At 38.8% G+C, this 15377-nt stretch overlaps 1 protein-coding gene and 1 long non-coding RNA gene across 6 annotated transcripts; one reads left to right on the plus strand and one right to left on the minus strand.

The window, feature by feature from the left end:
• On the minus strand, positions 1-4569 carry LOC115022484 (uncharacterized). The gene is made up of 3 exons (XR_003833898.1): positions 4377-4569; positions 1962-2086; positions 1-1416 (listed from the first exon to the last, which is right to left on the minus strand). It is a non-coding gene; the product is annotated as an uncharacterized LOC115022484 (long non-coding RNA).
• A 1374-nt stretch (positions 4570-5943) lies between these two features.
• On the plus strand, positions 5944-15078 carry LOC115022482 (spindlin-Z-like). Of its 5 annotated transcripts, none has more exons than XM_029453475.1 (5): positions 5944-6059; positions 6677-6721; positions 7624-7883; positions 8862-9095; positions 13087-15078. In XM_029453475.1, exons 2-5 carry the CDS (start codon positions 6702-6704, stop codon positions 13182-13184), a joined length of 612 nt encoding a protein of 203 aa, XP_029309335.1. In that variant the 5' UTR covers positions 5944-6059; positions 6677-6701; the 3' UTR covers positions 13185-15078. The 5 variants fall into 5 exon arrangements, with proteins under 5 accessions (XP_029309335.1, XP_029309331.1, XP_029309332.1 ...); XM_029453471.1 differs by lacking the exon at positions 13087-15078 and adding an exon at positions 10259-11444 and having other exon boundaries at positions 5945-6059; XM_029453472.1 differs by lacking the exon at positions 13087-15078 and adding an exon at positions 10259-11444 and having other exon boundaries at positions 5945-6059; positions 6680-6721.
• The last annotated feature ends 299 nt before the right edge of the window (positions 15079-15377 follow it).

Here is a 15377-nt window from a genome sequence, read left to right on the forward strand (position 1 = left end):
CACATTGGCAAGTGTGAGTTTAATGTTTTATAACATGCATACCATAACCATGAACAATATAGGATGAAATATAAAAAGAGTGTAGATTGTGCTACATTGTTGCTTCTCTCTCCATATAGTCTGGCTCGGTTGATTGGGGTCAAGAGATCCCATGTCACACACACACATATACACACACACACACACACACACACACACACACACACACACATACACACATACACACATACACACACACACACACACACACACATACACACACACACACACGCACACACACACACACACACACACACACACACACACACATAAATGCGTCTCTTTCAGGTTGATGTGGTGGTGTTAATTAGAGTTGTGCATAAATGAAGGCAGATGTACTCCACCTCATTCTTAGGGTCAATTAGCTGTGACAGCAAGAGCTACACAATCCCAAGACCCAATTAATGAGAGGATTTACTTATCATCACACCAACTGGATATAATTATATTGAAACATTTAGCGTTATGGTTAAGTGCCATGGCAGATGCTACGGCTCAGCTCTCAGAAAGGACCATTGTTAATTATGTGGTTATTTCTGTAGCACTTTATTCATACTTTGTGTTATCAGTCATTGTTATTTAAGACAGTGTTTCCGAAATACTCTACATACTAGATAGATAGACAGATAAAGTCTTGCTCTAATCTTTTACAGATATCAACTCCCTTCAGGAAATACAAAACTGCTGACAAGAACATAACCAGGTGACAATCAGACCAGATAAATCCCCAGCATGTCTAATGAGAAGGTAGTACAGGGTGGAAACACCAACCACCGCATTCTCTACGAGGGTAAATTAATCTTGTAGGTTGCATTTTCACACATTAGCAATGGATGAGTTAAAGAATAGCAAGTAAAACACCTCAGGGAGACCCAAACTATCACCCTGACGATACAGCACTTCATCATCACATGTTCCAAATGATTAAATTACACTCATGCAATACAAAGTTTATTCATTCTCTCATCAGAAATAGTAGAATTATTAGACTGAATAAAGGAAGATGGGCTATCAGAAGCCAAAGGCAGGTGTGAACCTCTTTGTGAAAAGTCTAGAATATACATTTCCACACTTCTGTCTAAATAAAATTTCCCAAGGGACAGACAGATCGATCTGTTTGGAACTATTTTTCAAAAATTAAACTTGTGAAACAATCTCAGCACCAAAGGAGAATTAGCTTTCATCTAAACATGAAAGAAAACACAGCCGGCAGACGGCCGAATACACGTGTGTTGTTCTGTATCTCACAGTATCAGGTAAGTCTTAAAAATCTAAATCACAATTTTCTTCATGTTTGCTCTTGATTTGGCTCACAGGGTTTTGTTGAAGTGTTCATATTTGCCCGTTTGTCTTCAGAAAGGAAAGGTGAGCTGGGATCTAGACAGAAACAGAACCCTGCTAATTAACGATGCTGAAAACAGCAGCACTTCTCTGTTAGCTCCAACACCCTGGTACACACAACACACACACACACACACACACACACACACACACACACACACACCTGTCTGGAACCTCATTATGCATGCCACACTGAGATAGAAATATATCATACGTCACACATCACAGAAGTTCAATTCACCTCCAGACATATATGATATAGCCGTGATATTCCATCCCTTTAAAGCTACCACAATTCAGGTAGCATAGGAATGTTGCTAATATTAGAGATATCTAATCAATGTGCACACACACACACACACACACACACACACACACACACACACACACACACACACACACACACACACACACTAACCTTGGGTTGACCTTACAAGTCTACTATGCAATAGCCCTGCAATACTTGACAAAAACCATCAACAGTATTTCTCAACAGGGTGCAAATCATTTTTGTGCAGCAGTGTGTGGATGATGTGTGAGTGTGTCCCCTAACCAGTAATGTGAATGGAAGCGACAGATACCTGGAAGAGCGGAAGAGTTGGAAGGAGAGGAGGAGACCTCTATTTTTGGAGATGGTATTCTCAAGGAGTCCCGGGGGAGCGGGCGGCTGTGGGCTCCCCTCCTCAGATGGCAGCGCTGGAGAAACCTGCAAGAGACGAGCAGCAAGCAGAAGATGTCAGTCACAGATGAGTAAACATAGGGATTTATATTTTGGGGCCTTGCAACTGCAATACAGCGAGTATAAATAAAAAACTTCAAGTGGCAGAAATTTAACAATTTTGGGAATATGCTGAGTTGCAGTCTCACTCCATACTGCCCTGAAAACTGAGCGACCTCCACTGATTTACTGAATGCCTACTGTGGAGCATCATGGGACTAAATGTAACAACAACAAAAAGAAAAGAAGCCAGCCCATTTTTCCAACATCCAGGCCTTTTCTGTTGCTGTGACAACAAGGACAAGAGGAGGCAACCTTGGACGCCGGACAGCTTTGTGTCGATACAACACTGGCTTTCTCCCGAAGGCTGTCAGCTTTACAGAGCACCAACACTGACTCACACCTCACAGCAATTCCGTCTGTAGTGAACTAATCTGACACATCTGTGGTCAAACTGTTTTAACCCAGAATTTGATTATCAGAAAGAGCAAATTACGGCTGTAACCACTCAGACCACCATGGCTGCTAATGGAAGACTGCAAATGTATCTTGGTGGGTAAAACGGTTTAATTAATAGATGTAGTTGAGAGCAAACGGTTTCTCAAATGTTGCAGTGGAGTAGAGACCTTGAATGGCTGATTGATGATGAGATCAACAAGTGTAGGGGATGTTAACCTAAACAAAAATAAATGTACCTGTCTGTCTCTGCAGAGCGGTTCACCCGACCTTTAAGGCAGACATATTTACATTTTCATGATAAGGGGTGTATCCAAAATGTTAGTCCCTCCAACATCCCTCCCATACTCATCACAAAGTTTGGACCAGACACTAGGAGGTGAAATTATTTGAATTCATCATATTTTATTCATAATGTTAACTGTTCAATTCCTGTACATTTAATTATCCAACATGAAAATCTAAATGCAGTTAGAAAGCTTTCACAAAGCCAGGAATAAGGTTTGGGGTACTGAATAATTGATTTCCCTTTTTAGTCCAAAGGTTTTCTAATTGAAATATGATGAGTCTAAAAATACTGGAATTGACCTTTAAAGATTCCACCACAAACTCCCAAATTGCCAGGAACATGAGGAGGACGTGAAATCAGTGTCCAGTTACTCCGTGGGCAACTTCATGATGATCACAAACACAGGAATTAACTCCAAACACCAAATCAGGTTATTATTTTATTGGCTTGCCATCTATATTTATGTTGCTTGGTTTGTATAAGAACCTTTTTTCTTTTTTTTATGATTGTAAAATATGTATTAGTGAATATTTTCGTGTGTGTCAAAGTACTGGCATTTTACACTAAATGAAAAAAAAAGAATGAATGTGAGACAAATGACAGTTAAATAAAATTTGTCAAGATTTTTTATTTTTAAGAAATGGAGTCACAATCAATAATTCATATGTATGATTACTGCTAATAACTTTGAGCATACCAGTAACAGGAGGTTAAGATTTACGCAGTGTGTCTTCATTCACCTCTACATCACACACACACACACACACACACACACACACACACACGTGGTTTGGCACAAGATAAAACCAAAAGCTTTCACCCTGAAAAAGCTGTCTGACAGGCACCCACGGGTACTGCATCATTCACTCTCCACACTGGTCAGTCCATCATCTGAAGTCTGTTAAAAGAGCCTGTGGCAGAGATTTTGTGTTTAGTATGACATCTTGTGGTGGAAATGAGCATTTCAGATCGAAGGAGAATCCACATTTTCCTCAGTCTTTTATGACAGCATCCAAGAAAGCCTATTAAAGCACTTTTTGTGGTGTATTGAATAATATCTGTGAAATGGTTGGGCATAGTGAGCTATGCCTTTCACAAATTGTCCAAATACCTTATGATTGATTAATATAGAATCAAACACCAAATAAAGTTTTTTTTTAAAGAATGTAACTACCAATGCAACTTTTAAATCTTATACAACTCTTCAATTGCAGACGATATTAGAGCCAAAAAGACCGAAACACATGTAGCCTATGCCGTTAAAAAATAAATAAGGCTAAATATATAAATAATGTCTTTCTGCGTACTTTTCTTTTGTATTATAAATCTCACTCTCAATCTTTTTTTAAGCCCAAAATATGTTTAATTGTAGGCCTGTTTAATTTTTTCCAGTAAAGACGTGAAAAATAAATGCATTAGGTTATCAAATTAAAGTAGAAATAAAGAATCAATTATCTGTATTAAAAGAATGTTATATCTGCATCTAAAAACCGGTTACCTCTAGCTCTGTCTGTGACTGTAATTATTACTTACTTGGAAATGTGCAACCGAGTGAAGGAAAAATGTAGTTGATCTGTGGTGAATGCTGGGAAATGTAGTGTCGGGACTTCCTTAGCTTCATCATGGAATCGCAATACATGCTGGTGTGGCGGGCCTAGAAAAGTGAGCACCAACTGTACAAGGGCCGCCATATTGGATTTCTTCTCTGCGTGTTTACATTGTATTTGGCTAGTTTTTAGTGTGTAATCATTGCTCTTCTAGTTATGGGATTTGGACACCGACATTGTGTGATGAGAGGATGTTCAAACAGTGGGAGAAAGCTAAATAAATGGGAAGAATCTCATTGTGAGCTTCACGATTGCACTCGTTTGATGACAAATTGCGACTGCAAGCCCCCGTTCGAACTATTTCCATTTCCAACAGCACTAAAGAACAATGACAGAAGGCTAGCATGGACCAAAGCTGTAAAGAGACAGCATTACAATGGGAAGTCTTGGGAGAACAAGAAAATCTTCGCGGATTTGCACTGTGCATTTCATGCAAGGAAAACCAACAAATGAATTCCCTGATCCTGAACTCGACCTGGGGTATGTAGTCTATCTACTTGATTTATATATTGACAAATGTACTTTCTATATATTGAGTGTTATAATAATTAACAAACACAAGTTAGGTATATATTTATAATATCTTACCCTGCAACACAACTGCAATAAGCACTTATGATATCGCCAGTTTTCTTGACTGCGCAGATCCATGCTGAATGTGGCGTATGGGAAACTTTCATTGAACAATTTGCTTTCAGAATCTGCGAGAGGATTGAAATATATTTGTTTCAAACAGTCTAAATGCTTTGCCTTCTTTGTATTCGTTCAAAGTTCGTTTATGAAACTCGACATCGTTCCCTGGGTGGTCAGACATTAAACATAATGTTATATCGCTGAGGTATATCGGCGGCCAAGAAGTCATGCTGGTGTTTTCATTGACCCAGCCATCCTGCAATGTCAAGGGATCAGGCACTGAAACGCCACTCGGCATAACCAAAAGCTTAGCCTTTTCTTTTTCTGTGATTAAAAGTCTTTCGTTAGCTGTTGGTTGCTCCTCAATGCCCATCTCTGATGCAGCAAACACCCTGGCAATAAGCTCCAGTTTTGTTCCTGAAACCTTTAAATTCCGCTTGCGGCAAAATACTTTCAAAGCTTCGACTTTCCACATCTGAACCTCATCATAAGAAAGGAGTTCAGAACTCATTGTAGAGTAGTAGGTTTGTTTACAAATCAAACCCCAAAAGTAAAAACCCGCTTGAAGAATAAGCTAAATACAAACACGTACACGGCCCTTGTAGAGCTGGTGCTCACTGTTCTATGCCACACCAGCATGCATTGCGATTCCACCGGAAGCCCGAAACTCCGATTCCATGTATCCTAAACATCTACAAAATATTAATAATATCAATAATAATATAAACTGTCCAAAAATACTATACAACATTGGTCTGTGTAAAGGTTATTACACTTGGCTCCAGAGTTAATCGTGGTTGTAACAAATTAAAAGGAAGAACATAAAACTGAATTCAAATCCCAGAGTGCTTTGAGAGCTGCTACCTTCTGGTAGTTGTAGTCCACAAGTCAGTATCGTTTCCGTGTATCTAGCCTTCGTTAGTTAGGTGGTGGAATCTGCTCTGAAAAGACAAACACATGTGAAATTATTGATCAGGTAGGGAAAACAGTTTTTTCTGCAGGCTCCTGCCTTTTGAACTCGTCGATCTGATTAAATATATTAGTTTATTTCTTATGGACAGTCCTGAATTTGTCCGTTAATCTAGAAGCTACAACCGGTGTGCGAAATCAGCGTTTACATGGCGATGCATTTCCTTTTGTTCAGCTAGCTTATATGTTGTAATGCCAAATTCTCAGAAATGTTACTCATTTAAAAAATAAACAGTGACAGAAATTATTCAATAACGTCGGTTACCGAGCTGTTTCCTATTTTAGACACACTGTAGCTACACATTCCCGACGACACTCGACACGTTGACATTTATTCAGCGAGTCTCGGTAAAGTTACATATTTATTTGCCAGATGGTTAGCTGTATAAATGTATACCTGTAGTCTTTATTAGCATTGAGCTACGTTTGTTAGCATTAGTCTTTTCGCAGATACGTTGTTTACATCCGGTAAACCGGGTCTGTTGGCTAATTTGCATTGGCTGTAGTTGACTGAGCTAAGGGCAACATAAGTCTGTTGATTGGTAAAGATTATTGTATTTGCTATGAATTAATATTATAGAAGAATAGTCCTCATGTTCACTAACTGTACTGTCTTGTGTCTAGCAGGGTCGTGTGAATTTATGGAAACATGTCAAAGAAACGGGCCAGGTAGGATCACACAGCCAGTCTGTCCTTTGACCCTGATGTATTACAGTCTGTGACGCTATTCAGGATTCAAGGCTCATTTATTGCCATTCTGCAACACAAGGTTGCACAATGAAAATGCAGTTGTAATCCATTTAGGCTACACAAGACAAAACAAAAATAAGCAGGACATTCCTGTAGGACATTCCTTAAATTTGCATCTGGAGGAATGTGAACAACATAACAGATAATATGGCCGGCATCTTAACATTAACAATTCAACATCAGGATACTTCACTTTGCACCTAGAATGACACAGCAGGAAATACTCTTATTAAATTTGAACAAATGTAATCCCAGTGTTTCCAGGATTTCCCTAAATGCAACTTCAGTCTAGCTTGGATAAAACAATTTTCTAAAACTGTTTAACATCTTTTATATTCTGCACTTTACTGGTTTCAACTGGTTTTTGTAATGTATTATTTTGTTTCTTTGCAATTCATACTGGTATATTTGGCCTTTTGTACTTGGATTATGATATGTTATGTGGGTTTGACTTGTGTTTGTAAGCACAATATGAGCCTGTAATGATGAATCTGCCAAACATCTGTGGAGTTTAGGCATTGCCACATCATTAGCACTACAATTACTACTATTTATACTACTACTACTATTTATACTACTACTACTATACACCTTTCCCGTGATAGGATGACACTTGTCTGCATATGTACATTTAACAGTTTGTAGCAACAGTACCCATTTGGCACCCTGGATGTTTGCAGAAGGCCTCAGTCAAAAAACAACAACAATACTATTGATTGAATAACTGAAAGCTTAAAAGTACCTCAAAAATCATTCTTTGGATTTATATTAATATTAATATATTAATACTAATATGGACCTGGTTCCCTCCATGTTCACAGGAAGCGTAGCAATGGAGAGCTGAGTGAGAGTTCAGCGTCGACCCTGAGCCCAGACCTTGACAACCTGCTGGGTCGTAGGATTCAGCACACCTGGAGGGAGAAAGGTAACGTGACCAAGTGGAAAGGCACCGTTCTGGAGCGCCTAACTGTGAACACCTCCCTCTTCATGGTCAAATATGACGGCTTTGACTGCGTGTATGGCATCGAACTCTTCAAAGACAACCGGGTGTCCAACTTGCAGGTGTTGTCAGAGAAAGTCGGTGAGTGTGTCGACGTCTATCTCTTACCGTGGACGTATTTTTGCGTTACTTGGGTGTGCATATTGTAAACAAGCGCTGCAACGATTGGTCGATCGTCAGAAAAAAGAATCGGCCACTATTGTGATCATCGATCAATTGTTAAAGTAAGTTTTCTTGCAAAAATGGTAGAAAAATAAGAATTCACCCTTTTTAAATATGGAGATTTCCTGCTTTTTCCTGTTTTATATCATATTAAACTGAATATGTTTGGGTTTTGGACTGGCAAAACAAAACATTTAAAGACACCGCCCTGGACTTGATGGACATTTTTCATTATTTTCTGACATTTTATAGGCCAAACGATTAATACAGAACATAATTGGCAGATTAATCAATAATGAAAATATATGCGAGTTACACTCCTAATGAACAGTAAAGTACTGAGAAGTGGTATTTTTAGCTCTGGTCACACTCAGTTATTTACTGTGCGTTTCTCAGTACCTCCGGGTACGCAGCACTATAATGGCCTTTTCTTAGGATCTTCTGTTTGAAGCTTGAGTTGGTGTTTTGATGTGGTGTTTCACATTCTCTTCTAGTGTGGGGACTATCACTGCTTATGTTATCCATCCAGTTCTTCTTTTGTTTATTCTAAATAATACTAAACTGTTGTGGCTGGCAGAATCATGAAAAGTATCACTTATTTTGGTCCTTAGTGTGAATGGTTGAGTTGTAGAAAACAGCCAAATAGACAATCATTTGTCTAAAATGTGACGGGTTAACACTTGGAATGATAACACTGACAGTGCAAACACTTCTGAACTGGAATAAGTTTATATCTGATACGTCAGTCAATGATTATATATCTGGTCAGTTTATAACATTTCTCTCTACTTCAGTGAGCTTATATAAATCTGATATTAAGCAAAACTCTTTGCTAAACTCTTTAGATTAGTTTAGTAGGCCTTTTACAAAAAGTAACAAATTGTCTTTCTCCTGCAGTAAACAATAAGATCAAGGTGCCTGCCGGGGCGGAGGAGCTGGTGGGCCGGGCTGTGGAGCATCTGTTTGAGAAGGAGGACGGTGAGAAAAACGAGTGGCGAGGCATGGTGCTGTCCCGAGCCCCCATCATGACCCACTGGTACTACATCACCTACGAGAAGGATCCGGTGCTGTACATGTACCAGCTGTGGGACGACTATAAGGACGGAGATCTACGTGTCCTGCCTGAATCAGGTACCGCATTGTTTGTGCGCACAAAACTATCAATGTTTCATATTTCAGATGCTCCTAAAAAGGTGGGAGGAAGAGAGCAGGACAAATTTACATAGTCAGCATTACAAAACACTTCAATCTCTATTCCGCCTTCTTCTTTTTTTCCTGAACATTTTGTGCAGAGTTTCTGCTTAATTTGATATTAAGAGAGTTGGTTCTGTTTTGGCCACTTGTGTCTTATCATGAAGAGACAATGCTATCTACAAGGACAAGGAGAGGTAAATAAATTAACTGGGGACAAGGTTCAGCTTAAAATTCTAGATAATTTACTCTTAACCTTGCAGTTTTTGTATTGCACATTTTTTAACTTTGGCTGCATAAAAACGATAGAAGAAGAAATCACTTGCTCATTTTTAAGACTGTTTTGTAAAAAAGAATTACAATACCAGCACCCTTAATGCTAGGGTGGGTCATTTATTTGTGAATTTATTTTTGTTATATCTTTTGAAATTCTCTTTGCATCCCAACAGCAATCAGTAAATCAAATGTAAATCAAAAATCCTATTACTGTACCGGTCTGCCTACCTCTGCCTGTGCACTAACTGCTGCGTACTAACAAATGCCATGTTTGTTGATCATGTTCATAATGATCATTTTAGGGAGTAGCTTTGGAGGGATGCTTTAAAGTGATACAGATCCATACTAATGGAGTACTTCATTTGATACCTTTTTGACCCGCTTCATTCGGTACCCATGCTTTAACATGATACTGGTATTCCCAGTTTTTTCTGAAATTATCCTTTTGCATTTTATGCTTTTATTTTAACAGACGCCACATGGGTGTAGTATAGCCATACGTTTGAATGTTTTGATGGTATTTCGGCACGCTGGTCAATACCTTAGAGTGGTCTAGCGGTACGGCTTCCAAATACAACACCAGAAGGTTGTGCGTTCAATACTAGGACTGTCACCATTGTACCCCTGAGCAAGGCACTTAACCCCGAGTTGCTCTCGGGGGACTGTCCCTGTAGTTAGTTCACTGTAGGTCGCTCTGGATAAGAGCGTCTGCTAAACGACAAATGTACTGTAATGTAAAGGTATCGAGGTATCCAGCTCTGCTCCTTTTCTTTCTTTTTACTCTTTCTTTGACTTGTCTGGCTGTTGTTTGTCTGTCCGTCAACCAGAGAACAAACACCTGCTGCCAGCAGACAGGAAGCCAGGTGAGGAGCCAGAGAGCCTTGTGGGTAAACAGGTGGAATACGTCACAGATAACGGTCTGAAGAGGACGGGCTTGGTCATCTACCAGGTGCCAGCTAAGCCCACAGTATACTACATCAAATATGACGATGACGTCCACATCCACGTCTACGATCTGGTGAAGACCACCTAGTACTGACTGGCCGGTTGCATCTTCCGCTGGCGGCTCATCTCTGACCCGACCAGCCGTTACCTGTGAAAGTGTTACAGATTTCAGTTTTCCTCCAGCGGGAGGGGATGTGCGTTCTCTTTTTGTTTTAAATTTTTTTAGCCACCAGAGGCTTCTTTTACTCTCACGTCACCGGACATCTCGGTTTTTGATTCTTGATTTTATGTTGACCTTAACGTATGACTATTGGGTCCTCTTCAATGTAAATAAAGCGAATCTGAGACTGGTTGTATGGCCCAGCAGATGAAATGGAGCTAGACATGTTTTTTTTTGGTTAAATCACACTTGTATAGTGCAACTTTCAAACTCCAAATTAATACTTTTTTGTAAACGACACATTAACTAAAATAATTCAGCTTTCTTACCTATACCTCTGTGTTTTACTCGTATTTCATTTCACTTTTATATGCCTGTGCTATTTATTTCTTCTGGAATATCTGGCTGTGCTACTGGTAACACTTTGGCTGTGCTTTGTCTCACTGGGTAGGCCTCTGTTTGTTGAATATAGAAGTAATATTCATTTTACCGTCACAGTGAACTATGATTTCTATGATGAAGTGCTTAGGCATTGATGAGTCTCACAACATGGACACAGATTATTCTAAAAGAAAAAGTCATGTATCATATTTCTGTTCTGTTTCATCACGTAAACTGCAAGTTTTCTACATTATGATAATATATGAAAAAGACTGATGTTGATGTCAAGTTGTTCAACGGTGTTTGTGCTACACATAATTTATGTAGTTCAAATTGGCTACTGACATTGTTTAGTATTTTGGATTGAAGTCTTTATTATTTGCCAAAAAAATGAATGATGTGATATGATATGTTCAGGCCTCAAAATATTGTTCATTGTGACCCTCAATATGTTTTGTTCTGTAAATATAATCGGAGACATTTTTATGAACGTAAAACAAAGCTGCTTGAAAATTATTTTCACGTCGATTTATTGTTAAATGCTGTTTATGTTGCGGAGGATATTTAGTTCATTAGTGTGAATGACTTCCAACATGGTGGTACGTACAATACATGAATTTAATCAAATGTTGGTCATCTATCAGAGCATTGTGCTGTCTGAGGGGCTTTGATAGTGCTTATTTTATTTAATGGCATGCTAGATTTACGCTTTAATTTAGAGTCAATCGAATCCATGACCTCCAGTATTATGTCTTACTTACATTTTGCTGATAAAATGGCCCAACTGAGCCCCTCTGAATGTGAATATCATTAGAGTACAATGTGGGCCATATGTGTGTTTTGACTCTAACTGAATGTGAATTACCCCTTTTTACAATTCCATCACACGTCTGTCCTCGACCTCTGAATAGCAAAAGCAAGCAAAACTTTATTTATATACCACATTTCATTCCAGGTGGAAGGACAATGTGCTGCGTAACGCATGTGCACAGAAGTCTCAGCCGCGTTACAATACACCGTCACTATATGGATCGTGTAAAGATACAACTGTAGACATGTAAACACAATTAAAACAGACATACGTAATACAATTAAAAACATTAAGAAACAAAAATATATAGGATTGACAACCGATCAGTAGGAATGAATAAGATTTGTGAATTTAAACCTTCCAAAAAGTAAGAATTTAATTTAATTCAATACTTAATAATAATAATAATGACCAACAGTTAAGAAATAGAAAATAACAAGGAATGAGGAAAAAACAATAAAAGAAGAATAAAATAATTAAGACTGGCAAACTAGACTACTGAAAGGTTTTGCTGAAGAGTTTTTAAAAAACAATATTGTTGGATGTATATAATATATTTATATAAATGTATATGATGTTAAAATGAAGGCCAAACGAAGGGGAAACCCTGGACAAGAGCATGGGTATTGTGTGAGAAGTTTTTCCTTTTCCTTTCATGCTGCTGGCCTGATTGTAGAGGACGTATTGCTTTAACCAGGTCAGAAACGTTCTTACGTATGTCAAGTATGCTCACCTGTCTTTCCTTATTTTGTAACCGCTAGATTCTGACGTTGACACTTTATGTTTAGTCTTCTATGTTTAGCAGTGAGGCGAAAGCTGTTTTATGTTTTGATGGGCTCAACAACAAAATAACCAAGATAATATTAGTCAAAAACAGGCACATTAAGAAAAATAACAATCAGTGGTGGCTGTCTGATTAGCTTCTGTATTTCATTTTGTATCAGAATAATATCATTTATACAGCAGTACACACTGAATGTCCTAATCTTTATTGATTGTTTTCATAATTCTTAGTTGTGCCTTATAAAGGTGGCTATTACAGATGCTGCACATGTTGAACGTGCAAAAGGCCTCTATTTGTCCCCTATTTTCTGTGAGCTGTTATTTGTCTTACAGTATTGTAAATGATTTATCATCAACAAAAAGGTATTAGAGATGACCCTGCTTAGATATTTGTAATTATTTAATGCCAAGCACAATCTGTCATGAGGTGGAGCTTATGTCTGATAACAGGTTTGATCAGTGTCTGCTCATCAAATGTCAGCGCCGCTTTGATGCCGAGCAGACATGTTCTCACTGATTCCTGCTCCTCCTGACCACACATGCAGTCACATGCTGACTGCCTCTCCCTCCCACAGAGTCCCTCCAAGGTGCCATGGGTGCTGGTGACGGGTGCCAGTACAGACAGCGCGGGAACAGTTGGCATACCATCACGCCAGGCTGGGTGCCCAGATAGTAATAACAACGAGGAGGGAGTGCATGCATTACACAAGGTCTGTGCTCTTGAGAATGTGTCTGATGCAATTCGTCACCTGTTGTGCACTTCCTTTTACACATCCATCACTATTATTCTAGCATTTTCTTTCTTTGTGAAACCATCTGCCTGGACTCTTGGCAACGGCTGTCATTGTTCAGACATAATCATTATAAACTCAAGTCTCTTTGGCTGTGAATCCATCTCTTCTCACAAGGTCATAGTAGCTTTTATATTTAATTGAGGATTAAAATATAAAAGAAAAAGCACCTTATGTGTGCCTAGTTATGGCTGTGATGTATGATTCTGTCACAGTCCTGGGGGTAGAAGAAGTGTATGGGGGCCCACAAGCCTGGACAGCAACATGTTTTGTCTCTTTGATCCATTTATTTGATCAACAACGCAGTAGGCTAGAATAAAGCCAGAGTGTATAAAATGATCAGATTCACCGATTCAGATTTTTTTAATGTATAGATTCTCTTTCAAGAGAAAAGGGATCCTTTTTATGTTCTGGGACCAAAACCAACAATAAATCAACCACCTCTTTGCCTCTTTACCAAACAGGCTGTGAGCGTTTTCTGAGCTCTGACGGATGTGAGACAGAAACGTCTTAATGTATCACATCTATACACTCATACAATTATAAAGGCTGTTAAGAGAGAGTCTTTGGCTCTATTTTTTCTGTGGGTTGCATTATTACAGGACCTTCATTGAAAACCTTGAAACTTTGTCTGCATTCTTATTGGCCAATAAACAAATGCACTTGACTCTTTTGTGTTGCTTAGCAACACAAGCCAGTCCCTGGTTTTTATATATGAAAAACCAGCATGCCGCCAATCTGGAGACTTACAGGGTGCAGTGTGAATGAGACCAGCCACAATGCATATTTAATTAAAACGTTGCAAGCTTTTATGATTGAAGGAGGCTGTAAGCATTGTCTGTTATTAACAGGAGATGGTGACATGAATGATTTTTTACATTTAGTGTCGGTGTAGACAAAGATGATACGTCACAAATGTATCTTGCATGTTGGTATCATGTCAGCTTTGGATTTCAAATCAAACAATCTTTCATTTGCATTTCTGTGATAAATATAGTGCCTTTTTTATTTAAAGAATTTCCTTTTTTCATTTGAGGTGGGCTTGAATTTCTGTTCTAAGCAGCCTGCTTGCCATGCGTAACAAAAATGGGATCCTGTCAGGTCACTCATGCAGGTATCCTGAGGGAGGGAGAGGCAGATAGAGTATATGTGGTGTGTTTTCAAATGTTTAATGTCTGAAGCCTCAAGCATTTTCCATCATTTTTCAATCCTTTTAAATTACCCTTTTCTAAAATAATTACTGTGCTCGCCTCAACTGCTTTGTATGTATGTAAGCACAGCTGGTAGAATTTGACTTAATGCTGAAGCATCGTGATTTGAAGTCTTTTAATTGTAAATCTGTGTCTGTTACTATATCCCTTTCTTCCGTGACAGATAAATGTTTTCCTCTATATGACTACAGCATCAGCTGTTATACCAGCACTGGAGCAGAGAGCAGGATCTATCGGACTTCTGTCTTATGTGTGAGCATGCCTCTCAGACTTCTTAGTGACTGTAGATATGTTATATTTGCTCAGGTCTGTTTACTGATATTAATCAAAGCTCAGACAAGGCCTGGCTCTGCATCCACCCAATAGGCAGACCAAATACTTGCAGTAAAGTGTAATAAAAAGCAAAAAACATAGAAATAAGGACGGATAATGTGTGTAAGAGACTCATTCCATAATGTTTTCTAATCCTAATGTAGCACTGCCACTAAGTTCACACTGAATGCTTTAATAATTAGGATGATTGATGCCCAGCTGGTTTTGAGACCTGTTGGTGTGCATTAGACTTTAGTTGGTGTGCATTAGACTTTAGTTGCATGCATTTATGTATTCTCACAGCACCATGATGACCCTCAAAACTCATACTGAAGACTCTGATACAGGAATCAAGTGCTTTCTACTGTCCATTACAGGGACTGAAGTCCACAAAGGGATTTAGACCCCTCTTATTCATGGTTGTATTTCGTGCTCTAAGTGTTGCACATAGTACAGCGGTAAAGTAAAGCTTTCTGGCAACAGGCCATCTCATCTGAGGAGTAATAATTGAGTGGAGAATGAACACAAGAAGAGGATAGAGAAGCTGTTTTT

The sequence above is a fragment of the Cottoperca gobio genome, chromosome 17, assembly GCF_900634415.1.
Source record: "Cottoperca gobio chromosome 17, fCotGob3.1, whole genome shotgun sequence".
Lineage (NCBI taxonomy): Eukaryota > Metazoa > Chordata > Actinopteri > Perciformes > Bovichtidae > Cottoperca > Cottoperca gobio.

Bases quoted from the DNA above. Each gene is read 5' to 3' on its own strand.
- LOC115022482 (XM_029453471.1), top strand. From the start codon at position 6,702: ATGTCAAAGAAACGGGCCAG. The intron at 6,722-7,623 runs GTAGGATCACAC...CCATGTTCACAG, and splicing joins ATGTCAAAGAAACGGGCCAG to GAAGCGTAGCAATGGAGAGC. The intron at 9,096-10,258 runs GTACCGCATTGT...TCCGTCAACCAG, and splicing joins ACGTGTCCTGCCTGAATCAG to AGAACAAACACCTGCTGCCA.